Source organism: Triticum aestivum, chromosome 7D (genome assembly GCF_018294505.1).
Source record: "Triticum aestivum cultivar Chinese Spring chromosome 7D, IWGSC CS RefSeq v2.1, whole genome shotgun sequence".
Taxonomy (NCBI): Eukaryota; Viridiplantae; Streptophyta; class Magnoliopsida; order Poales; family Poaceae; genus Triticum; species Triticum aestivum.
This window is the reverse complement of record NC_057814.1, coordinates 624,972,236-624,997,835: the sequence shown is the minus strand read 5'-3', so window position 1 is coordinate 624,997,835 and position 25,600 is coordinate 624,972,236. Positions and strand designations below refer to the sequence as shown.

The window sequence follows — 25,600 nt, the reverse complement described above, 5'->3', positions numbered from 1 at the left end:
ATAGCGGAACGTAAGGTACCACATGGGAGCCGGGCAAACCCATTGACCCAAGACATGATTTGGAGCTGATGCATATAATGCTATAAGTTCGGGGTGCCGCACTTTCGAAAGTGTTCGGACTTTTCACGCCGTGTTATGGGGTATACTGAAGCCCCTGGCGCACTGGTCATACCAGAATGTACGGGTGCAATTTGTCGTAAAATAAGCTGACAGGGAAAAAGGAAATGCAATAATAGACTAACGCTATGCATTGTTATTTAAATAATAAGTCAAAGCATACCGATACAAGTAGTGCAATAAGCAAAAAATAGGACTATTTGACATGTCCTATCCAAGGGTAGGCTGCGCATTGGTATGTAAAACAGGTATTCGATCGTTATCAGAGACCACCTGGGGATTCCCTTGTACGTCAGAGCGTCTTGCTTCCTTGGTATTTTCATTCCGCAATGAGTCAACAATCAGACTGCCAGAGAGGTCTTCGAGAGAGTAAGGTCCTGAAAGAGAAAAAATTATAAAGGTATACGTGCCCTGGGGCGGTTGAGCCGCATTGTGGGCCGTGCCATAGTCGTGCCTCCGCCTATGCCCATGGTATCTTGAGTGCGTAGTAATGTACGCGCGTCACAAATTTTGCCGCTTGACTGGGACTATGGCGGAGGCCAAATTGCTATCCGAGCTCTAAAAGGTGCCTGGAGATCCTGTTGCAGGTTACTCCGGACTCGCTTGAAGGTGTCCGGGGGCCTTTTCACCAAATTGGCGGTTGGCCTCAGAAGGCTGCTTTGTGCTTCCGCTGCGAGGGCTGCAGTGTGCTCCTCCGTGCGGAGCGAGCGTTCTGTGTTTCCATTAACTATTATAACTCCGCGAGGTCCTGGCATTTTCAGTTTGAGGTACGCATAGTGCGGTACCGCATTGAATCTAGCAAATGCGGTTCGTCCGAGTAGTGCGTGATAGCCACTACGGAAGGGGACGATATCGAAGATTAGTTCCTCGCTTTGGAAGTTGTCCGGAGATCCGAAGACCACTTCCAGTGTGATTGAGCCTGTGCCAGTAGGGCCGCTCATGCAAGTGCCTGCACGTCCCGGCAGAAGCAGCGCCCCAACGGCTGTGATCTACACTAGAAGTGCGTAGCTACAACAGACCAGGGCATCGATGTACTACCCGCCGGTGGTGGACCGCAAGGTGAGAGGCACGTCACTAGCGGTGGGAGTTGGAATGAGTTCAGCAAGCACGGCCGCGTGAACAAGTATATCGAGCCATCCCGCGACCTTCATGGTGATGGAGCATGACACGATGCGACAACTCTTCATAGGGCGACAACATATACTTCAAACCCCCAAATGCTCGCGCTCGGGCGCCAGGACGCCTATTGCACCACATCTAGCTCGTCGGCATGGGCGGCTACATGGTTTCGTAACTGTGCTGTCTGGCTTCCTCCCACACTTGTGCGACATGTCATCCATGTTCATGGATGGTGACAACAAGGCCGCTGTAGTCTGGCCCGCTGTCGTGGGGAGACCATGATGCTCTACGTGGATATCATGGCCAACCTAACCCTTTCCATGGCCAACACCCACATGCTCTCCAGCGTCGTGCGGGAGTACCCCTATGCGAACGGCAACCTATTCAGTGGTGGAGCTTCATGGGGGCCAACCTGGGCCATGCCCCCTCCCCTGGCTCATACAAAAACATGTATATATCCTTTTGTATTAGGCCTACTTTTGACGATGCACGCATGTTTGCCACGTTTGATTGATGTCCGCTTGAGCTTGTGCGGATGGTGCTGGATAGTGAGTGCCGACCAGACTGTGCGGAGCGTGGATGGAGCTGGCTGGTGAGCCGTGCGCTCAACTTGGTGCGACTGGAGCTGATGGGCTCATGCAGAGTGCTCGGCTAAATGGCTGAGGCCACCTGAAGAGCTTGGGGATCAAGTTCCACGTGGTAGGTGCCCGAACTATCCATGAAGGGCCCTGGGGCAATTCCCTTGCAACACGGAGGTTATACAGTCGGCTGATGAAGACACGGTGGTCGCACATGCGTAGATAATTGGGTTGTCAGACTAAGAAGACCTTTAGCTGGTCCCTTATAATTTTGCCCCTCATAGGCCCCCTTATACTTAACTTCTTATATTTGTTCCTCTCCCTCTTTTCTTCCTTCACGCGAACCTAACCGAACTCTCAAACTTAAGTCCTCAAATGAACCAGACCCCACATGTAAGCCCCTCTCCCCCTTTTTCTTCCTTTTTTTCTTTATTCTTCCTTTCACGCGACCAACTACTACTTTTTGGCATTAGATGAATTTTCAGAGCAAGCTCATACCTAGGATAGATGCTTCAGAAAAGTAATTCAGATGGTCTCAACGTGCACGACGTAGGCGTGTGACGAAGTTGTCGACAAAGTAGATGAAATTCGTCCACCATAGACCATGGCCTGGGTGCTTCCTCGTCTGAATGGGTTCTTTGCCTCATCCCTCTCTTAGTGGCGCAATGTCATCGTCCAAAGCACAAGGATTCATTGAAATCGACAATGGCAACTGGCGTACTCTCCCTCTATGTTTCTTCCTATACATTTAAATTTTTCTCTCTATATATATGTGTCCTCTACCGTGCAGCAGCTTTGCTCATGGCCGGGGACGATGCGAGGAGCGCCGCCGGGCTAGGGATGATGAGGAGGAGGAGCACCGACATGGATGTAGAAGTCAGAGAAGTCGACAAAAATAGACCACCGGATTCTCACCGGAATTTGGCGGCCCAAGGTTTGCAGGGTTGTGGGGTGGTCGCCGGAGGCAAGGAACTCGATGGGGGTGACGTCAGTGGGCGAACAGAGGAGAGGGCCGATGCACTGGAAGGGCCAAAATTATCCTGAGAAGTGGCCGCGCATGCATGAATAAATATAAGGGTGGCCTCTCCTTTGAAGCCCATAAGGGATCGGCTAGGTCCAGTTTAGCCCGTCAATAGCGAATTTTTACTCTCCAACCAATTTTAATGGACCGACTAGAGATGCTATAGTTTCTCAAAAAAAAAACTAGAGATGCTATAATGGTTTTATGGGAAAGGAGCTAGACAAAAGAAAATTTGGTTGTCGGACACCAAGCGAAGGTTTCTCAAGGACTCAATTGGTGTGGCCAGGGTCGCAGCGGTGGAGCAACACTGACCTCTCTGTGTATGCCAAGTAGCAACAAGCTGGAGACCAAGTGGTGCTACAGCTGCCGAGATTGACCGCACCAATGGGTCTCTCAGTGCGGGGCTTCATCCCGGCCGCACCCTCTCATCGCTGGACGAGCTCCAAGTCTCCAGCTTCAACCCTGCGCAATTCTGAGAAGGAGACGACAGAGGATAGGGTAGAGAGGAGGGATGAAGAAGATGGGATGGGGATGAAGATGACAGGTAGGGCATATGTCCACGTCAGCTTAAAATCCACATATGTTGCTTTTCATAAAAAATAAAAAAAATCCACATATGTTGCCAACTCAGCTTGACAACCAATGTTCATCGGCTAGTAAAAGTGAAAGTTGTGAATGTCCTAGGCAATTTTCGGAATGATTGGTACAACAAGCTACAGCTATATTCCTTGTTTTTCTGTAATATATATACATAACACGACTATTGATTACATTGTGGTATTAAAATCAGTTGGAAAAAATGACTTGTTACGGGATGTTTATTTTACATATCCAGGAATCAACTATAAAATAAACGATTATTTGTGCTGAACAAAAATTAAGTAGACATAGCTTTGTAAGTCATATATAGGACAGACAGACGAGAAGTGAAGTCATAGACTCACAACAATATACAATCAAATGCTTTCTTTCTGGTGCATTATATGGCATGAATAATTTAGGTCAAACAAGGATGAAACTCTCCTGGTAACCAATAGTTCACTTATCCCAGGCTCCCAGCTGAGCAAAAAAGATGGTTACTCAAAATGTCAGACCTCTAATGCCTTGTTTCCCTTTCTGACATTTGTCTTGATTAAATTTCTGTCATACTATTAGTCTTACTTGAACCATTATTCATTATACACAAGTTTCATTTTTTCGAGCAATCACAAGTTTCATTTATACTAGCCGGTAATTAATTAGGCCTAGCTTTTGCAAATAAGTTTTCTTCACGATTGGTTAAACTTGTCAACAAACAAAATTCTGACTTGTAAACAGCAGGTATTTTTTCGTTGTTGATTTAATACTTCATGAAAATTTCCCACAAAAAATACTTCATGAAAATAAAATGGAACAGATGTGCAAGCCAATCTAATCAACTAATTTTAAAATCAATCTCTCCCCAATTTCATTAACGAAACCTCAAAGTAATTATTTGTGGTTATGATTTTAAACCACAAAAGTCACATAGTAGTAGTGTATTTGTCCTGACTAAACATAAAACATGGTGCATTATGTTATGGAGCAAGAGACTGTCATTTTTATTTCCAAACTTCCTGGGCAAATCATATTTGTCATCGCTCAATAATTAATTCCGTTTCATTAGCCAAAATAGAATGTAAGATCATATGTTGTCATCCTAAATTGCACAATACAAGACTTTCAACAAGAATACTTTGTTCATATAGGGTTTACATAACAAGAAATTAGTATCATAGGTGCTTACCTCAGACTCAGTGTCAGTGGCTGATTGTCGCTCATTACATGCCTTTACTCCCTCTTGATAATTCTGTCTGATTGTGCTCGGCTCTATTGTAGGCATCGGTAACAAACCCTCAGACTTGGCCTCATCCACTTGTTTACCAGTAGCTGCTTTGATGATCAACATTTCTTCAGTGGCACTCATGGGCGTGAGGTTCTTGCTTCCAGTAGTGTTTAGTGCGAGTAACTTGTCTACGCACTGCACGACTGACGGCAACTCTTCGTGAGTTTCCATCTACACACGCACACACATACATAAAGCCAAGCTGTCAGACCTGTTGATTTTGCGATGGTAAATTTGGGTTGATTCACTTTCATTAAAAAGGAAAAAGGAACATTAGGACTGACATATGTAGACATACTAGGACTGTTGTGTGTGAACTATTCATGTAAAATCTTTCCTAGAAATTGCATTATGACATTATATACAATGTTCAGCATACCTGGTCTGCTACATTAAACACCTGGATTATATGCTTTGCAGTAGGTCTTTTCTCCATACTAGGATCCACACATTTTAGGGCTATGGTGACACACTGCTTTACTTGGTGCGCATATTTTTCCTTTGTATATTTCGGTGTGGATGTGAATCTATTCCTCCAATTTTCAAGAACCTACAAACTTGCAACAGGTGAGCTGAATGATTGTATATGTGCAAAGACTGTTAATTAATTCATCTCACTTTCTCTGTAAACTGCTGGAAAGTTGTGGCATCACGCTGGGAACTGTCATGGTGGAAATATGGATAGTCCCTGTCACCTGTTATTATCTCTATGAGTATGACACCCAGACTAAATATATCTGCCTTGTTTGAGACTACACCTCGGATTAAGTATTCTGGTGCCATATATCCACTACAAACTGATATAGAAGTAAGAAGCCAATACATACATAAACAAAGAGATGCAAAATAACCAAGGAAAACAAAAACCAGGGAGGTGCAAGAGGCATAGTTTACCATGTTCCCGCACGATTATCAGTGACAATTCGTGTTTGCTGCTCACCAAAGATCCTCGATAAACCAAAATCAGCGATTTTTGGGATCATAGTAGAGTCCATCAATATATTTTCAGGCTTAAGGTCGAGATGAACCATATGACATTCTTCATGAAGGAAATGCAACCCATTGCAAATCCCCTTAATTATCTCATATCTCATATTCCACTCAAGGCCTGAAGATTCATCTATAGACATTGATAAACAAGAGAAAAAAAGATTCTCAGCACATGTACACTTCACTACTAGTACGAGGAACCTAGTTTTCTCAGTTGTTGGGAAGTATGGGGTATGCACCCGCAATACTCTTAGGTTTTTGTACTCGTGATCTATAATCTATGTTCCTAGATACTTCATTTAAAGAAAATTGTACAGCATGCCATATAAAAGGATGCCTAATTTTCCTGTAACAACACCACTTTGTGTTCGAGTGATCGACAGTGGGCTATAGCAGTTGATATATACTCCCACTGTAAACAAATATAAGACGTTTTAGGTTACTACTTTTTGCCCTAAAACGTCTTATATCTGTTCACAGAAGTAGTAGATTCTATTATGCCAGTGGCCCGAAGATAGTGACCGATTTGTATCTGTGTCCAAAGATATAGAGATTGATGTGTATTTGTGTCTTTATGGATAGGCATATAGCAAGATATAAAATACTAACAATATTCCTGGTAGAGTAGATACTACCATACATATAATCATACTCGGTTCAACAGTATTGTGTTCAGTAAACATACCAGAAATATGGTTGTCGAGGCTTATGTTGCATACATACTCGAAGCAGAGCAACCTTTTCGGTAATTCACCAAAAATAAATTTTCCACTACCACTAGGTTGCTCTATCGCTTCCCAACTTGATTCCGCACAATAACCTAGAAACTGTACTATATTTTGGTGCTTAATCCCCATAAGATAACGTACTTCATTCTGGAATGTGTCCTCTTTTAGACGGATTTCAAAAAGCTTCTTCACAGCAATAACTTTGCCACTTCGAAGAACTCCCTGCGTCGTAAGTTAAACCTCTCTTTATATTGTGTACAAATATCTTTAATTACCAACATGTGAAACACAGTGTTTTACAGAATTGCCCATACCTTGTAAACCACTCCAAACCCACCTTCACCTAGTACCGACTCAGTGGAAAAATCACATGTGATGGCCTTCAAAAATTCAAGTGGAAAAAACATTGGTGTTGTATTTGAATCATGTAGCTTCTTCTCCAGGTCATCACGTGTTCTCTGCATACCTGATTGCATGAAAACCACATAAGACAATATTTTCAAAAATAATGATGTTTGTGATGGCACCAACATAATTTTCTCTAGTAGTAATATGATGTGAGTTATTCCAACCAGTGGATTACTCCTCTCCAAAAAAAGTTCATGTGGAAGACCACTATGTGTATTACTTGCTCCCAAGTTTTTAGAATGGTTCCATTTCACCAATTTGATGTTGATACTTCATTGCAACTAACTTGCTCTAAGGGAATACGAAAGGGTGTGATGACTGTGTGAAATCATAAATTCATGATCCAACAAACAATTAAGAAATTATATAAAGATGTGTATTGAATATTGAATAAAGATGGTAACTCCTTTCCAGAATAAAAGAAACTAACAAAAGTATGCCATTTGTATACTACTTTTGGTTCCAGATAACTCGATTAAAACGTAGATATTTTTGTATAAGTGTTGATATTTCTTGTGCACCAGCTGGATGGTTGTCTTCGTTGTACATGTGGTTTTCATAAATATGTCATAAGAAACGTATGTGTTTAGGCTGCAGAACATGCTGCAGGTGTCCAGCGATAGGACCAGAAGAGGATGAAACACATTTGAGATAAAGCACATGGGAAAATAAAGATCACCCCCATCAACTGAAGTCTCTTGACCCCCTAGGCGATACACTACCCTGGTTTCCGTGCACAATCAATTGAAGGGGCGGGGATCATGAGAATTTTTGCCCCCACATGTCACCGTTGGACTGGAGGCCATTGGGGCGGCACACCTGTTCGCATTCTGGCACCCATCTGACATGGAATTTCACGACACACGGCCATAGGTGGCCCCACATACATTAACACGTGCCTCATCCGGCACAACCACGGTACTATCTTCGTCCTGATTTATTGGTCTGCTTATTATTTTGTGCCAAATTTTAGCCATGGATTTAATTAACAAAATGTAAATGCATGTCATAAAAAATAGTATCATTGGAAACTATGTTCGAATACGAATTCAACGGTATAATTTTTTATGAAATGCATTAACATTTTGTCCGTTAAATCTATGGTGAAATTTTGGCACGAAATACGAAAAAGACCAATAAACCAGGTTGGAGGTAGCACGCCTTTAAATGAGGATCGGGTCACTGGCCACTCCGGCATCGCAAATCATGAGTTCCAATGTTTGACCTACATGGCCTAATCCACTCGGATAAACCCAAGTGGAGGGTGACTAGGTCCTAGATTGATGCCGAGGGACTTGTCAAAGGACAACACGAGCCTGGCTCTCCAGCTAGATATTATATTGGTTTCCTACGTGAGGGCATCTCCAACACTGACCCATAAATGTCTCCGGTATATGCTCGTTTTTATGTCCGGAGATGGTCTGCGGACATGATACGGGAGGGAGACATCCAATGCTAATCAAAAAGTATCTGGCTTGGAGGAAAAAAAGTAGGTGAGGACCATGCATGTGGTGGGACATTTGTGGTTTAGTGTCCGGTTGGGAGGAGAGAGAAGAGAGGAGGACCACGCATGTGCCGTTGGGAGGAGAGAAAGAAGAGAGGGACCATGCATGTGATTGGACAAGTGCATGTTCGGACTCCGGTAAAACCGCCCATGTTTGTCTCTTGCATAACAAAATTCGTACGTCCGGACTGCTAACCGGATATATACAGGTCCCCGTTGGATGGCAAAAAAGGTTCAGACACTGCGGCCCAGATGTATAGGGGAGGTTTTAGGGTCCGCCTTGGAGATATCCTGAGTCCACGTATGCCCAACCAAATCATTCTGAAGTTGAATGTTAGTTGTCCATTCACACATTTCTTGATGAAATTGTGTGAACTCTGTAAATATTGCCGCTTCAAACTTAGGCTCAACGTTCTCACCCTGGAAATCCCACCCTTAGTCAAAGATGTTGTCATCATGCTCGTCCTCTATGATCATGTTGTGCATGATCACACAAGCAGTCATGAGGTCCCACATCCTTTCAGGGCTCCATGTTCTAGCAGGGTGCTGAACAATAGGCCATTGAGATTGAACAGCACCAAAAGCACACTCCAAATACTTCCTAGCACTCTTTTTCATGGGCAAACCTAGCCCTCTTCTTTCCCATGGGCTTGAAGATTGTCTTCACAATAGTGGACCAATGATGATAGATATCATCAGCTAGGTGGTATCCCTTGTTGTATTGGCGGTCATCGACCTCAAAGTTGACCTCTGGGGAGTTGCCTTCGGAAAGCCTTGCGAAAACCAGAAAGCCTTGTGAAAACCAGCCATGCCGAAAAAAGAGTGCCAAATCTAGAGATATGGTGATGCCATAGCTTTAAGTATGACCGTGCGAGCTTAAACATGTCCCTTATATTGCCCCTGCCAAGCAAATGGACAGTTCTTTCACTCCTAGTGCATACAATCTTTACTAACATGCATTTCTGGAAAGCCTCTAGATTCATTGACTGCTAACAATGGGTTGTATCCACATCATTTGGTTCTCTCAAGTACTTTGGGCCGAGCACTGCAACTACAGCTTTGCCCACGCTAAGCATGTGGACTCACTCGGACATACTCGTCCACAAAATCACTGGAACTTCCGTATGCAAGCATCCGAATAGCTTCAGTACATTTATGATAAAAGGAGAAACCAATCTTTCCAAGGGCATCATGCTTGCATTTGAAGTAATCATCATACGCCATCACTCCCTCATGAATACAGTTGAACACAAGTCTCGCCATCCGGAAGCGTCGCCGAAAAAGCTTGGGAGGGAATAGTGGGCCAATGAACTTGAAATAATCCCTATAGCATGTCCCGGAATCGATCCTCTAAACATAGGCAGCTGACTAGCAATGTGCTCATTGACGACCCTTCACCATCGAACGATGAACATATGAAGTTGTTGTAAAAAAATCATCCGAGCTGTCCACCATGGTACCTTGTGGGCATGGAAGAGACTCGGCGGGGCAAATGGCCGGACACCTTGTGAGAGGCGGCGGAGAAGGCCGGTGAAGGGCAATGCCCTCTCCCCGTACAGGCAGCCGACCTGTCAAAGCACGCACCCTCCGGCGGTGTCGGTGACCCTGGGTAGGCATGCCTTCTAGTGCTCCCGACGGCAGTGGGGAGCGGCCACATATTCCGGCAAAAGGACTCGTCGGAGGATGCGGTGGCGGTGGGGTTGTCGGTGGATGCGGAGGCAGGGCCTGGGGTACGTAGTGCCGAAACTGGGTGGCGGCGGCGAGTAATACGAGGCCGGGGTAGTGCATGTGGAGGGGGGGAGGGGGAGAGAACAATGATCGTTGTGCCACAGACGGGCGGGCCACGGGAGGACAGCGTGGATTCATTGACTGCTAACAATGGGTTGTATCCACATCATTTGGTTCTCTCAAGTACTTTGGGCCGAGCACTGCAACTACAGCTTTGCCCACGCTAAGCATGTGGACTCACTCGGACATACTCGTCCACAAAATCACCGGAACTTCCGTATGCAAGCATCCGAACAGCTTCAGTACATTTATGATAAAAGGAGAAACCAATCTTTCCAAGGGCATCATGCTTGCATTTGAAGTAATCATCATACGCCATCACTCCCTCATGAATACAGTTGAACACAAGTCTCGCCATCCGGAAGCGTCGCCGAAAAAGCTTGGGAGGGAATAGTGGGCCAATGAACTTGAAATAATCCCTATAGCATAGGAAATGGCCGCTATCTCTATTATGGTCCAACCCCAGAGCATGTCCCGGGATCGATCCTCTAAACATAGGCAGCTGACTAGCAATGTGCTCATTGACGACCCTTCACCATCGAACGATGAACATATGAAGTTGTTGTAAAAAAATCATCCGAGCTGTCCACCATGGTACCTTGTGGGCATGGAAGAGACTCGGCGGGGCAAATGGCCGGACACCTTGTGAGAGGCGGCGGAGAAGGCCGGTGAAGGGCAATGCCCTCTCCCCGTACAGGCAGCCGACCTGTCAAAGCACGCACCCTCCGGCGGTGTCGGTGACCCTGGGTAGGCATGCCTTCTAGTGCTCCCGACGGCAGTGGGGAGCGGCCACATATTCCGGCAAAAGGACTCGTCGGAGGATGCGGTGGCGGTGGGGTTGTCGGTGGATGCGGAGGCGGGGCCTGGGGTACGTAGTGCCGAAACTGGGGTGGCGGCGGCGAGTAATACGAGGCCGGGGTAGTGCATGTGGAGGGGGGGAGGGGGAGAGAACAATGATCGTTGTGCCACAGACGGGCGGGCCACGGGAGGACAGCGTGGATTCATTGACTGCTAACAATGGGTTGTATCCACATCATTTGGTTCTCTCAAGTACTTTGGGCCGAGCACTGCAACTACAGCTTTGCCCACGCTAAGCATGTGGACTCACTCGGACATACTCGTCCACAAAATCACCGGAACTTCCGTATGCAAGCATCCGAACAGCTTCAGTACATTTATGATAAAAGGAGAAACCAATCTTTCCAAGGGCATCATGCTTGCATTTGAAGTAATCATCATACGCCATCACTCCCTCATGAATACAGTTGAACACAAGTCTCGCCATCCGGAAGCGTCGCCGAAAAAGCTTGGGAGGGAATAGTGGGCCAATGAACTTGAAATAATCCCTATAGCATAGGAAATGGCCGCTATCTCTATTATGGTCCAACCCCAGAGCATGTCCCGGGATCGATCCTCTAAACATAGGCAGCTGACTAGCAATGTGCTCATTGACGACCCTTCACCATCGAACGATGAACATATGAAGTTGTTGTAAAAAAATCATCCGAGCTGTCCACCATGGTACCTTGTGGGCATGGAAGAGACTCGGCGGGGCAAATGGCCGGACACCTTGTGAGAGGCGGCGGAGAAGGCCGGTGAAGGGCAATGCCCTCTCCCCGTACAGGCAGCCGACCTGTCAAAGCACGCACCCTCCGGCGGTGTCGGTGACCCTGGGTAGGCATGCCTTCTAGTGCTCCCGACGGCAGTGGGGAGCGGCCACATATTCCGGCAAAAGGACTCGTCGGAGGATGCGGTGGCGGTGGGGTTGTCGGTGGATGCGGAGGCGGGGCCTGGGGTACGTAGTGCCGAAACTGGGTGGCGGCGGCGAGTAATACGAGGCCGGGGTAGTGCATGTGGAGGGGGGAGGGGGAGAGAACAATGATCGTTGTGCCACAGACGGGCGGGCCACGGGAGGACAGCGTGGATTCATTGACTGCTAACAATGGGTTGTATCCACATCATTTGGTTCTCTCAAGTACTTTGGGCCGAGCACTGCAACTACAGCTTTGCCCACGCTAAGCATGTGGACTCACTCGGACATACTCGTCCACAAAATCACCGGAACTTCCGTATGCAAGCATCCGAACAGCTTCAGTACATTTATGATAAAAGGAGAAACCAATCTTTCCAAGGGCATCATGCTTGCATTTGAAGTAATCATCATACGCCATCACTCCCTCATGAATACAGTTGAACACAAGTCTCGCCATCCGGAAGCGTCGCCGAAAAAGCTTGGGAGGGAATAGTGGGCCAATGAACTTGAAATAATCCCTATAGCATAGGAAATGGCCGCTATCTCTATTATGGTCCAACCCCAGAGCATGTCCCGGGATCGATCCTCTAAACATAGGCAGCTGACTAGCAATGTGCTCATTGACGACCCTTCACCATCGAACGATGAACATATGAAGTTGTTGTAAAAAAATCATCCGAGCTGTCCACCATGGTACCTTGTGGGCATGGAAGAGACTCGGCGGGGCAAATGGCCGGACACCTTGTGAGAGGCGGCGGAGAAGGCCGGTGAAGGGCAATGCCCTCTCCCCGTACAGGCAGCCGACCTGTCAAAGCACGCACCCTCCGGCGGTGTCGGTGACCCTGGGTAGGCATGCCTTCTAGTGCTCCCGACGGCAGTGGGGAGCGGCCACATATTCCGGCAAAAGGACTCGTCGGAGGATGCGGTGGCGGTGGGGTTGTCGGTGGATGCGGAGGCGGGGCCTGGGGTACGTAGTGCCGAAACTGGGTGGCGGCGGCGAGTAATACGAGGCCGGGGTAGTGCATGTGGAGGGGGGGAGGGGAGAGAACAATGATCGTTGTGCCACAGACGGGCGGGCCACGGGAGGACAGCGTGGATTCATTGACTGCTAACAATGGGTTGTATCCACATCATTTGGTTCTCTCAAGTACTTTGGGCCGAGCACTGCAACTACAGCTTTGCCCACGCTAAGCATGTGGACTCACTCGGACATACTCGTCCACAAAATCACCGGAACTTCCGTATGCAAGCATCCGAACAGCTTCAGTACATTTATGATAAAAGGAGAAACCAATCTTTCCAAGGGCATCATGCTTGCATTTGAAGTAATCATCATACGCCATCACTCCCTCATGAATACAGTTGAACACAAGTCTCGCCATCCGGAAGCGTCGCCGAAAAAGCTTGGGAGGGAATAGTGGGCCAATGAACTTGAAATAATCCCTATAGCATAGGAAATGGCCGCTATCTCTATTATGGTCCAACCCCAGAGCATGTCCCGGGATCGATCCTCTAAACATAGGCAGCTGACTAGCAATGTGCTCATTGACGACCCTTCACCATCGAACGATGAACATATGAAGTTGTTGTAAAAAAATCATCCGAGCTGTCCACCATGGTACCTTGTGGGCATGGAAGAGACTCGGCGGGGCAAATGGCCGGACACCTTGTGAGAGGCGGCGGAGAAGGCCGGTGAAGGGCAATGCCCTCTCCCCGTACAGGCAGCCGACCTGTCAAAGCACGCACCCTCCGGCGGTGTCGGTGACCCTGGGTAGGCATGCCTTCTAGTGCTCCCGACGGCAGTGGGGAGCGGCCACATATTCCGGCAAAAGGACTCGTCGGAGGATGCGGTGGCGGTGGGGTTGTCGGTGGATGCGGAGGCGGGGCCTGGGGTACGTAGTGCCGAAACTGGGTGGCGGCGGCGAGTAATACGAGGCCGGGGTAGTGCATGTGGAGGGGGGAGGGGGAGAGAACAATGATCGTTGTGCCACAGACGGGCGGGCCACGGGAGGACAGCGTGGATTCATTGACTGCTAACAATGGGTTGTATCCACATCATTTGGTTCTCTCAAGTACTTTGGGCCGAGCACTGCAACTACAGCTTTGCCCACGCTAAGCATGTGGACTCACTCGGACATACTCGTCCACAAAATCACCGGAACTTCCGTATGCAAGCATCCGAACAGCTTCAGTACATTTATGATAAAAGGAGAAACCAATCTTTCCAAGGGCATCATGCTTGCATTTGAAGTAATCATCATACGCCATCACTCCCTCATGAATACAGTTGAACACAAGTCTCGCCATCCGGAAGCGTCGCCGAAAAAGCTTGGGAGGGAATAGTGGGCCAATGAACTTGAAATAATCCCTATAGCATAGGAAATGGCCGCTATCTCTATTATGGTCCAACCCCAGAGCATGTCCCGGGATCGATCCTCTAAACATAGGCAGCTGACTAGCAATGTGCTCATTGACGACCCTTCACCATCGAACGATGAACATATGAAGTTGTTGTAAAAAAATCATCCGAGCTGTCCACCATGGTACCTTGTGGGCATGGAAGAGACTCGGCGGGGCAAATGGCCGGACACCTTGTGAGAGGCGGCGGAGAAGGCCGGTGAAGGGCAATGCCCTCTCCCCGTACAGGCAGCCGACCTGTCAAAGCACGCACCCTCCGGCGGTGTCGGTGACCCTGGGTAGGCATGCCTTCTAGTGCTCCCGACGGCAGTGGGGAGCGGCCACATATTCCGGCAAAAGGACTCGTCGGAGGATGCGGTGGCGGTGGGGTTGTCGGTGGATGCGGAGGCGGGGCCTGGGGTACGTAGTGCCGAAACTGGGTGGCGGCGGCGAGTAATACGAGGCCGGGGTAGTGCATGTGGAGGGGGGAGGGGGAGAGAACAATGATCGTTGTGCCACAGACGGGCGGGCCACGGGAGGACAGCGTGGATTCATTGACTGCTAACAATGGTTGTATCCACATCATTTGGTTCTCTCAAGTACTTTGGGCCGAGCACTGCAACTACAGCTTTGCCCACGCTAAGCATGTGGACTCACTCGGACATACTCGTCCACAAAATCACCGGAACTTCCGTATGCAAGCATCCGAACAGCTTCAGTACATTTATGATAAAAGGAGAAACCAATCTTTCCAAGGGCATCATGCTTGCATTTGAAGTAATCATCATACGCCATCACTCCCTCATGAATACAGTTGAACACAAGTCTCGCCATCCGGAAGCGTCGCCGAAAAAGCTTGGGAGGGAATAGTGGGCCAATGAACTTGAAATAATCCCTATAGCATAGGAAATGGCCGCTATCTCTATTATGGTCCAACCCCAGAGCATGTCCCGGGATCGATCCTCTAAACATAGGCAGCTGACTAGCAATGTGCTCATTGACGACCCTTCACCATCGAACGATGAACATATGAAGTTGTTGTAAAAAAATCATCCGAGCTGTCCACCATGGTACCTTGTGGGCATGGAAGAGACTCGGCGGGGCAAATGGCCGGACACCTTGTGAGAGGCGGCGGAGAAGGCCGGTGAAGGGCAATGCCCTCTCCCCGTACAGGCAGCCGACCTGTCAAAGCACGCACCCTCCGGCGGTGTCGGTGACCCTGGGTAGGCATGCCTTCTAGTGCTCCCGACGGCAGTGGGGAGCGGCCACATATTCCGGCAAAAGGACTCGTCGGAGGATGCGGTGGCGGTGGGGTTGTCGGTGGATGCGGAGGCGGGGCCTGGGGTACGTAGTGCCGAAACTGGGTGGCGGCGGCGAGTAATACGAGGCCGGGGTAGTGCATGTGGAGGGGGGGAGGGGGAGAGAACAATGATCGTTGTGCCACAGACGGGCGGGCCACGGGAGGACAGCGTGGATTCATTGACTGCTAACAATGGGTTGTATCCACATCATTTGGTTCTCTCAAGTACTTTGGGCCGAGCACTGCAACTACAGCTTTGCCCACGCTAAGCATGTGGACTCACTCGGACATACTCGTCCACAAAATCACCGGAACTTCCGTATGCAAGCATCCGAACAGCTTCAGTACATTTATGATAAAAGGAGAAACCAATCTTTCCAAGGGCATCATGCTTGCATTTGAAGTAATCATCATACGCCATCACTCCCTCATGAATACAGTTGAACACAAGTCTCGCCATCCGGAAGCGTCGCCGAAAAAGCTTGGGAGGGAATAGTGGGCCAATGAACTTGAAATAATCCCTATAGCATAGGAAATGGCCGCTATCTCTATTATGGTCCAACCCCAGAGCATGTCCCGGGATCGATCCTCTAAACATAGACAGCTGACTAGCAATGTGCTCATTGACGACCCTTCACCATCGAACGATGAACATATGAAGTTGTTGTAAAAAAATCATCCGAGCTGTCCACCATGGTACCTTGTGGGCATGGAAGAGACTCGGCGGGGCAAATGGCCGGACACCTTGTGAGAGGCGGCGGAGAAGGCCGGTGAAGGGCAATGCCCTCTCCCCGTACAGGCAGCCGACCTGTCAAAGCACGCACCCTCCGGCGGTGTCGGTGACCCTGGGTAGGCATGCCTTCTAGTGCTCCCGACGGCAGTGGGGAGCGGCCACATATTCCGGCAAAAGGACTCGTCGGAGGATGCGGTGGCGGTGGGGTTGTCGGTGGATGCGGAGGCGGGGCCTGGGGTACGTAGTGCCGAAACTGGGGTGGCGGCGGCGAGTAATACGAGGCCGGGGTAGTGCATGTGGAGGGGGGGAGGGGGAGAGAACAATGATCGTTGTGCCACAGACGGGCGGGCCACGGGAGGACAGCGTGGATTCATTGACTGCTAACAATGGGTTGTATCCACATCATTTGGTTCTCTCAAGTACTTTGGGCCGAGCACTGCAACTACAGCTTTGCCCACGCTAAGCATGTGGACTCACTCGGACATACTCGTCCACAAAATCACCGGAACTTCCGTATGCAAGCATCCGAACAGCTTCAGTACATTTATGATAAAAGGAGAAACCAATCTTTCCAAGGGCATCATGCTTGCATTTGAAGTAATCATCATACGCCATCACTCCCTCATGAATACAGTTGAACACAAGTCTCGCCATCCGGAAGCGTCGCCGAAAAAGCTTGGGAGGGAATAGTGGGCCAATGAACTTGAAATAATCCCTATAGCATAGGAAATGGCCGCTATCTCTATTATGGTCCAACCCCAGAGCATGTCCCGGGATCGATCCTCTAAACATAGGCAGCTGACTAGCAATGTGCTCATTGACGACCCTTCACCATCGAACGATGAACATATGAAGTTGTTGTAAAAAAATCATCCGAGCTGTCCACCATGGTACCTTGTGGGCATGGAAGAGACTCGGCGGGGCAAATGGCCGGACACCTTGTGAGAGGCGGCGGAGAAGGCCGGTGAAGGGCAATGCCCTCTCCCCGTACAGGCAGCCGACCTGTCAAAGCACGCACCCTCCGGCGGTGTCGGTGACCCTGGGTAGGCATGCCTTCTAGTGCTCCCGACGGCAGTGGGGAGCGGCCACATATTCCGGCAAAAGGACTCGTCGGAGGATGCGGTGGCGGTGGGGTTGTCGGTGGATGCGGAGGCGGGGCCTGGGGTACGTAGTGCCGAAACTGGGTGGCGGCGGCGAGTAATACGAGGCCGGGGTAGTGCATGTGGAGGGGGGGAGGGGAGAGAACAATGATCGTTGTGCCACAGACGGGCGGGCCACGGGAGGACAGCGTGGATTCATTGACTGCTAACAATGGTTGTATCCACATCATTTGGTTCTCTCAAGTACTTTGGGCCGAGCACTGCAACTACAGCTTTGCCCACGCTAAGCATGTGGACTCACTCGGACATACTCGTCCACAAAATCACCGGAACTTCCGTATGCAAGCATCCGAACAGCTTCAGTACATTTATGATAAAAGGAGAAACCAATCTTTCCAAGGGCATCATGCTTGCATTTGAAGTAATCATCATACGCCATCACTCCCTCATGAATACAGTTGAACACAAGTCTCGCCATCCGGAAGCGTCGCCGAAAAAGCTTGGGAGGGAATAGTGGGCCAATGAACTTGAAATAATCCCTATAGCATAGGAAATGGCCGCTATCTCTATTATGGTCCAACCCCAGAGCATGTCCCGGATCGATCCTCTAAACATAGGCAGCTGACTAGCAATGTGCTCATTGACGACCCTTCACCATCGAACGATGAACATATGAAGTTGTTGTAAAAAAATCATCCGAGCTGTCCACCATGGTACCTTGTGGGCATGGAAGAGACTCGGCGGGGCAAATGGCCGGACACCTTGTGAGAGGCGGCGGAGAAGGCCGGTGAAGGGCAATGCCCTCTCCCCGTACAGGCAGCCGACCTGTCAAAGCACGCACCCTCCGGCGGTGTCGGTGACCCTGGGTAGGCATGCCTTCTAGTGCTCCCGACGGCAGTGGGGAGCGGCCACATATTCCGGCAAAAGGACTCGTCGGAGGATGCGGTGGCGGTGGGGTTGTCGGTGGATGCGGAGGCGGGGCCTGGGGTACGTAGTGCCGAAACTGGGTGGCGGCGGCGAGTAATACGAGGCCGGGGTAGTGCATGTGGAGGGGGGGAGGGGGAGAGAACAATGATCGTTGTGCCACAGACGGGCGGGCCACGGGAGGACAGCGTGGATTCATTGACTGCTAACAATGGGTTGTATCCACATCATTTGGTTCTCTCAAGTACTTTGGGCCGAGCACTGCAACTACAGCTTTGCCCACGCTAAGCATGTGGACTCACTCGGACATACTCGTCCACAAAATCACCGGAACTTCCGTATGCAAGCATCCGAACAGCTTCAGTACATTTATGATAAAAGGAGAAACCAATCTTTCCAAGGGCATCATGCTTGCATTTGAAGTAATCATCATACGCCATCACTCCCTCATGAATACAGTTGAACACAAGTCTCGCCATCCGGAAGCGTCGCCGAAAAAGCTTGGGAGGGAATAGTGGGCCAATGAACTTGAAATAATCCCTATAGCATAGGAAATGGCCGCTATCTCTATTATGGTCCAACCCCAGAGCATGTCCCGGGATCGATCCTCTAAACATAGACAGCTGACTAGCAATGTGCTCATTGACGACCCTTCACCATCGAACGATGAACATATGAAGTTGTTGTAAAAAAATCATCCGAGCTGTCCACCATGGTACCTTGTGGGCATGGAAGAGACTCGGCGGGGCAAATGGCCGGACACCTTGTGAGAGGCGGCGGAGAAGGCCGGTGAAGGGCAATGCCCTCTCCCCGTACAGGCAGCCGACCTGTCAAAGCACGCACCCTCCGGCGGTGTCGGTGACCCTGGGTAGGCATGCCTTCTAGTGCTCCCGACGGCAGTGGGGAGCGGCCACATATTCCGGCAAAAGGACTCGTCGGAGGATGCGGTGGCGGTGGGGTTGTCGGTGGATGCGGAGGCGGGGCCTGGGGTACGTAGTGCCGAAACTGGGTGGCGGCGGCGAGTAATACGAGGCCGGGGTAGTGCATGTGGAGGGGGGGAGGGGGAGAGAACAATGATCGTTGTGCCACAGACGGGCGGGCCACGGGAGGACAGCGTGGATTCATTGACTGCTAACAATGGGTTGTATCCACATCATTTGGTTCTCTCAAGTACTTTGGGCCGAGCACTGCAACTACAGCTTTGCCCACGCTAAGCATGTGGACTCACTCGGACATACTCGTCCACAAAATCACCGGAACTTCCGTATGCAAGCATCCGAACAGCTTCAGTACATTTATGATAAAAGGAGAAACCAATCTTTCCAAGGGCATCATGCTTGCATTTGAAGTAATCATCATACGCCATCACTCCCTCATGAATACAGTTGAACACAAGTCTCGCCATCCGGAAGCGTCGCCGAAAAAGCTTGGGAGGGAATAGTGGGCCAATGAACTTGAAATAATCCCTATAGCATAGGAAATGGGCCGCTATCTCTATTATGGTCCAACCCCAGAGCATGTCCCGGGATCGATCCTCTAAACATAGGCAGCTGACTAGCAATGTGCTCATTGACGACCCTTCACCATCGAACGATGAACATATGAAGTTGTTGTAAAAAAATCATCCGAGCTGTCCACCATGGTACCTTGTGGGCATGGAAGAGACTCGGCGGGGCAAATGGCCGGACACCTTGTGAGAGGCGGCGGAGAAGGCCGGTGAAGGGCAATGCCCTCTCCCCGTACAGGCAGCCGACCTGTCAAAGCACGCACCCTCCGGCGGTGTCGGTGACCCTGGGTAGGCATGCCTTCTAGTGCTCCCGACGGCAGTGGGGAGCGGCCACATATTCCGGCAAAAGGACTCGTCGGAGGATGCGGTGGCGGTGGGGTTGTCGGTGGATGCGGAGGCGGGGCCTGGGGTACGTAGTGCCGAAACTGGGTGGCGGCGGCGAGTAATACGAGGCCGGGGTAGTGCATGTGGAGGGGGGGAGGGGGAGAGAACAATGATCGTTGTGCCACAGACGGGCGGGCCACGGGAGGACAGCGTGGATTCATTGACTGCTAACAATGGGTTGTATCCACATCATTTGGTTCTCTCAAGTACTTTGGGCCGAGCACTGCAACTACAGCTTTGCCCACGCTAAGCATGTGGACTCACTCGGACATACTCGTCCACAAAATCACCGGAACTTCCGTATGCAAGCATCCGAACAGCTTCAGTACATTTATGATAAAAGGAGAAACCAATCTTTCCAAGGGCATCATGCTTGCATTTGAAGTAATCATCATACGCCATCACTCCCTCATGAATACAGTTGAACACAAGTCTCGCCATCCGGAAGCGTCGCCGAAAAAGCTTGGGAGGGAATAGTGGGCCAATGAACTTGAAATAATCCCTATAGCATAGGAAATGGCCGCTATCTCTATTATGGTCCAACCCCAGAGCATGTCCCGGGATCGATCCTCTAAACATAGGCAGCTGACTAGCAATGTGCTCATTGACGACCCTTCACCATCGAACGATGAACATATGAAGTTGTTGTAAAAAAATCATCCGAGCTGTCCACCATGGTACCTTGTGGGCATGGAAGAGACTCGGCGGGGCAAATGGCCGGACACCTTGTGAGAGGCGGCGGAGAAGGCCGGTGAAGGGCAATGCCCTCTCCCCGTACAGGCAGCCGACCTGTCAAAGCACGCACCCTCCGGCGGTGTCGGTGACCCTGGGTAGGCATGCCTTCTAGTGCTCCCGACGGCAGTGGGGAGCGGCCACATATTCCGGCAAAAGGACTCGTCGGAGGATGCGGTGGCGGTGGGGTTGTCGGTGGATGCGGAGGCGGGGCCTGGGGTACGTAGTGCCGAAACTGGGTGGCGGCGGCGAGTAATACGAGGCCGGGGTAGTGCATGTGGAGGGGGGGAGGGGGAGAGAACAATGATCGTTGTGCCACAGACGGGCGGGCCACGGGAGGACAGCGTGGATTCATTGACTGCTAACAATGGGTTGTATCCACATCATTTGGTTCTCTCAAGTACTTTGGGCCGAGCACTGCAACTACAGCTTTGCCCACGCTAAGCATGTGGACTCACTCGGACATACTCGTCCACAAAATCACCGGAACTTCCGTATGCAAGCATCCGAACAGCTTCAGTACATTTATGATAAAAGGAGAAACCAATCTTTCCAAGGGCATCATGCTTGCATTTGAAGTAATCATCATACGCCATCACTCCCTCATGAATACAGTTGAACACAAGTCTCGCCATCCGGAAGCGTCGCCGAAAAAGCTTGGGAGGGAATAGTGGGCCAATGAACTTGAAATAATCCCTATAGCATAGGAAATGGCCGCTATCTCTATTATGGTCCAACCCCAGAGCATGTCCCGGGATCGATCCTCTAAACATAGGCAGCTGACTAGCAATGTGCTCATTGACGACCCTTCACCATCGAACGATGAACATATGAAGTTGTTGTAAAAAAATCATCCGAGCTGTCCACCATGGTACCTTGTGGGCATGGAAGAGACTCGGCGGGGCAAATGGCCGGACACCTTGTGAGAGGCGGCGGAGAAGGCCGGTGAAGGGCAATGCCCTCTCCCCGTACAGGCAGCCGACCTGTCAAAGCACGCACCCTCCGGCGGTGTCGGTGACCCTGGGTAGGCATGCCTTCTAGTGCTCCCGACGGCAGTGGGGAGCGGCCACATATTCCGGCAAAAGGACTCGTCGGAGGATGCGGTGGCGGTGGGGTTGTCGGTGGATGCGGAGGCGGGGCCTGGGGTACGTAGTGCCGAAACTGGGTGGCGGCGGCGAGTAATACGAGGCCGGGGTAGTGCATGTGGAGGGGGGAGGGGGAGAGAACAATGATCGTTGTGCCACAGACGGGCGGGCCACGGGAGGACAGCGTGGATTCATTGACTGCTAACAATGGGTTGTATCCACATCATTTGGTTCTCTCAAGTACTTTGGGCCGAGCACTGCAACTACAGCTTTGCCCACGCTAAGCATGTGGACTCACTCGGACATACTCGTCCACAAAATCACCGGAACTTCCGTATGCAAGCATCCGAACAGCTTCAGTACATTTATGATAAAAGGAGAAACCAATCTTTCCAAGGGCATCATGCTTGCATTTGAAGTAATCATCATACGCCATCACTCCCTCATGAATACAGTTGAACACAAGTCTCGCCATCCGGAAGCGTCGCCGAAAAAGCTTGGGAGGGAATAGTGGGCCAATGAACTTGAAATAATCCCTATAGCATAGGAAATGGCCGCTATCTCTATTATGGTCCAACCCCAGAGCATGTCCCGGGATCGATCCTCTAAACATAGGCAGCTGACTAGCAATGTGCTCATTGACGACCCTTCACCATCGAACGATGAACATATGAAGTTGTTGTAAAAAAATCATCCGAGCTGTCCACCATGGTACCTTGTGGGCATGGAAGAGACTCGGCGGGGCAAATGGCCGGACACCTTGTGAGAGGCGGCGGAGAAGGCCGGTGAAGGGCAATGCCCTCTCCCCGTACAGGCAGCCGACCTGTCAAAGCACGCACCCTCCGGCGGTGTCGGTGACCCTGGGTAGGCATGCCTTCTAGTGCTCCCGACGGCAGTGGGGAGCGGCCACATATTCCGGCAAAAGGACTCGTCGGAGGATGCGGTGGCGGTGGGGTTGTCGGTGGATGCGGAGGCGGGGCCTGGGGTACGTAGTGCCGAAACTGGGTGGCGGCGGCGAGTAATACGAGGCCGGGGTAGTGCATGTGGAGGGGGGAGGGGGAGAGAACAATGATCGTTGTGCCACAGACGGGCGGGCCACGGGAGGACAGCGTGGACGTCCACTGCGTGTTCGCATTGACGCAAACCTAACCCAGATTTGAGTCAGAAATAAATCAAAATGGATAAAAAACAAATATCCGTCTGTTTAAGTCGGCGTGTTGGACCATGTTTTATGTCCACTTGAACCCAAATAGACGCGGGCGGACGAAATAGATCGGTGGGTTGGAGATGGCTTAAAGCAGCCCACGATCTACTCTTTTGATCTTTTCAATGAAATCATCATTTAGGGCTCTTGCTGCGGCTGGCCTAGCGACGATTCATATCGGCGTCCTCGCTGCAACACCCAGCGTCTTGAACCCGAGATGGCGAAGTGGATACTGATGGGCTTAGCCCTGACCCACAGGGTACACATGCCCGTTCGTATCCAGTACAATAGTACACCATCTTCTTGCCGACTGTTCTACAAATGCCCAAGTTTTATAAAGCTCACAATTATTACTCGCACAAAAAAAGACACCCAGGTACGTACCAAAAATGCTACACTTACGTAAAATGCCTACGTACTGTTATGTAATTAGACTAACTGCTAATCCCTTCGCCACTCTGATTTCAACTGGGTGGGGTCCCTCTCCTAATTTCCTCCAACTGAAAAAAGCCACCTAAGCCATTACGTTACTTTACGTTTGATTGCTACGTAGGTGTAGCATTGCTTAGGTACGTACCCACGTACCAATGCTGCTCTCCTACTCTACCCTGTTTTCTAGGAAGAACGCCGAAAACAGAGCTCAACAAACCCAGACGAAAACAGTACTAGTACATGGTAGTGTCAAAAAAACGTCTATATTATGACACAAAGGGAGTATTTCGCAGCATGTGAAAGCTCCCGGGGATTTTTAACCATGCATATAGTTTTGCAAATCCTGCCCTGCCCACAAATCCTACATAGTAGCACTAACTCTGCGTGTTCACTTATTCGAAGAACAAAAAACTCTGCGTGTTCACTCTTCACTGTAAAAAAATTATATAAAAGAAAACTCCCACATGCAGGCAGGAGAAAGAAACCGGTTTTGCCGCCGGGGCTAAAGTTGGTGAGAAAGAAAGAAGCAGAGTATATACGGCGTGTAGACCATCTGAAAGGATTTCCCTGAGCATCCTGGTGCGTGGAAATGGCCGTGTGTATGTATTAGACACCTGAGTGGTCAGACCTGGAGGATTGGCCCGAACTGGTGGGGGATTATTGACCATGCCCATGCCGACGGTAGTACAGAGGAAGAGGGAAGCCTCAGGCCCAGACCCCTCCCCTATTCTCCAGCCAGCTGGGGAGGCGACGACCGACAGATCCTGCGCAACTATGGACGACTGAGCAGCCACGAGCTGTGGATCAACACTGCAACTTCCCATTTCACCAAACCACGGCCGATTGACAGCAGGATGGTGCCATAGAACACTTGAAAATACTAACAATCTACTTATTAGCTGCATAAAGAGAGAGGACTAACCTTGGGAGGAGACGTTGAGAGATCGGAAGAAGTAGCTGGGGCGGAGGAGGAGCAACGAGATGAATGAATGGTCGTCGCCTTGCTTGCTGCCTGCAGGTGGAGGGGAGATTCTAGAGTAGATGTCCCAAGGAGCAACGCAACGTGCTAGCTGTAAAGAGGAATTAAAGACGGTAGATATGCAAAGGGAGCACCGCAACGTGGTAGCATTTAAGAGGACCTGTAGATGACAGATGCCCATGCATGGGACAAAGAAGGACGACTTGACTTGTCTCAAGACTAATCATTAAGTAGGAGTACATATTTTTGGTAAGAAAAGCAAGAGTATACGGCGTCACAAGATGATACGAATAGCAAAATCATAAGAAATGAGACAATGATGGAAATGTTAGCACTATTTCGATTAATCGACTCCACAAATAGATAATAAACATGACAATAACAGTATGCAACTCATACCGATACCTAAGCATGTGAGCTAGTACAGTACATAGAAGTGAAACATCTATGAATACAACATATACACACATGAACGAGTAAATATGAGATGAACAAGTCATACCTTCCGGTTGGCCAAGCCAGCGCCGGTGGCAGCAGCAGCAACCTCGGCGTCATCTTGGCCTTCTTCTTGGCGGCGGCGGTGGCGGCAATGAAGTTGAATAGTTGATGCAGGGGAAGTAGTCGACACAGAGGAGGGCGGAGGCGCGGACGGATCGGGAGGATCCCCAGTTGACGCCCCACAACGACAAAGGCCCTGCCAGTGGCGGGTTTCTTCATCGACTCACAATGTCCTTCTGGGCTATGGCTCTCCTTCGAGTCCAACAATGATTAGCGGCAACGATGGCGAATGCAGGATTACCTAAAGACTCCTTTGTAAATTTCTTTTCTTGGAGTGGGTTTCTGCAAAGTTTTGAGGATATAATGATACACGTGGTTACCTCAAAAATTGAGTTGGGTTTTAATTTCGTACACACGGGAGCATCAGGCGACAGGATTGAGCACTACCTGCACTC

The 25,600-nt window shown here is 49.8% G+C and overlaps 1 protein-coding gene across 2 annotated transcripts; it reads right to left on the bottom strand.

The window, feature by feature from the left end:
* Positions 1-950: 950 nt before the first annotated feature.
* On the bottom strand, positions 951-24,843 carry LOC123171133 (receptor-like serine/threonine-protein kinase SD1-6). Of its 2 annotated transcripts, XM_044588764.1 has the most exons (8): positions 24,591-24,843; positions 6,732-6,883; positions 6,375-6,639; positions 5,594-5,819; positions 5,318-5,489; positions 5,079-5,249; positions 4,601-4,870; positions 951-3,894 (listed from the first exon to the last, which is right to left on the bottom strand). In XM_044588764.1, exons 1-8 carry the CDS (start codon positions 24,826-24,828, stop codon positions 3,874-3,876), a joined length of 1,515 nt encoding a protein of 504 aa, XP_044444699.1. In that variant the 5' UTR covers positions 24,829-24,843; the 3' UTR covers positions 951-3,873. The 2 variants fall into 2 exon arrangements, with proteins under 2 accessions (XP_044444699.1, XP_044444698.1); XM_044588763.1 differs by lacking the exon at positions 951-3,894 and having other exon boundaries at positions 4,395-4,870.
* Positions 24,844-25,600: the final 757 nt, after the last annotated feature.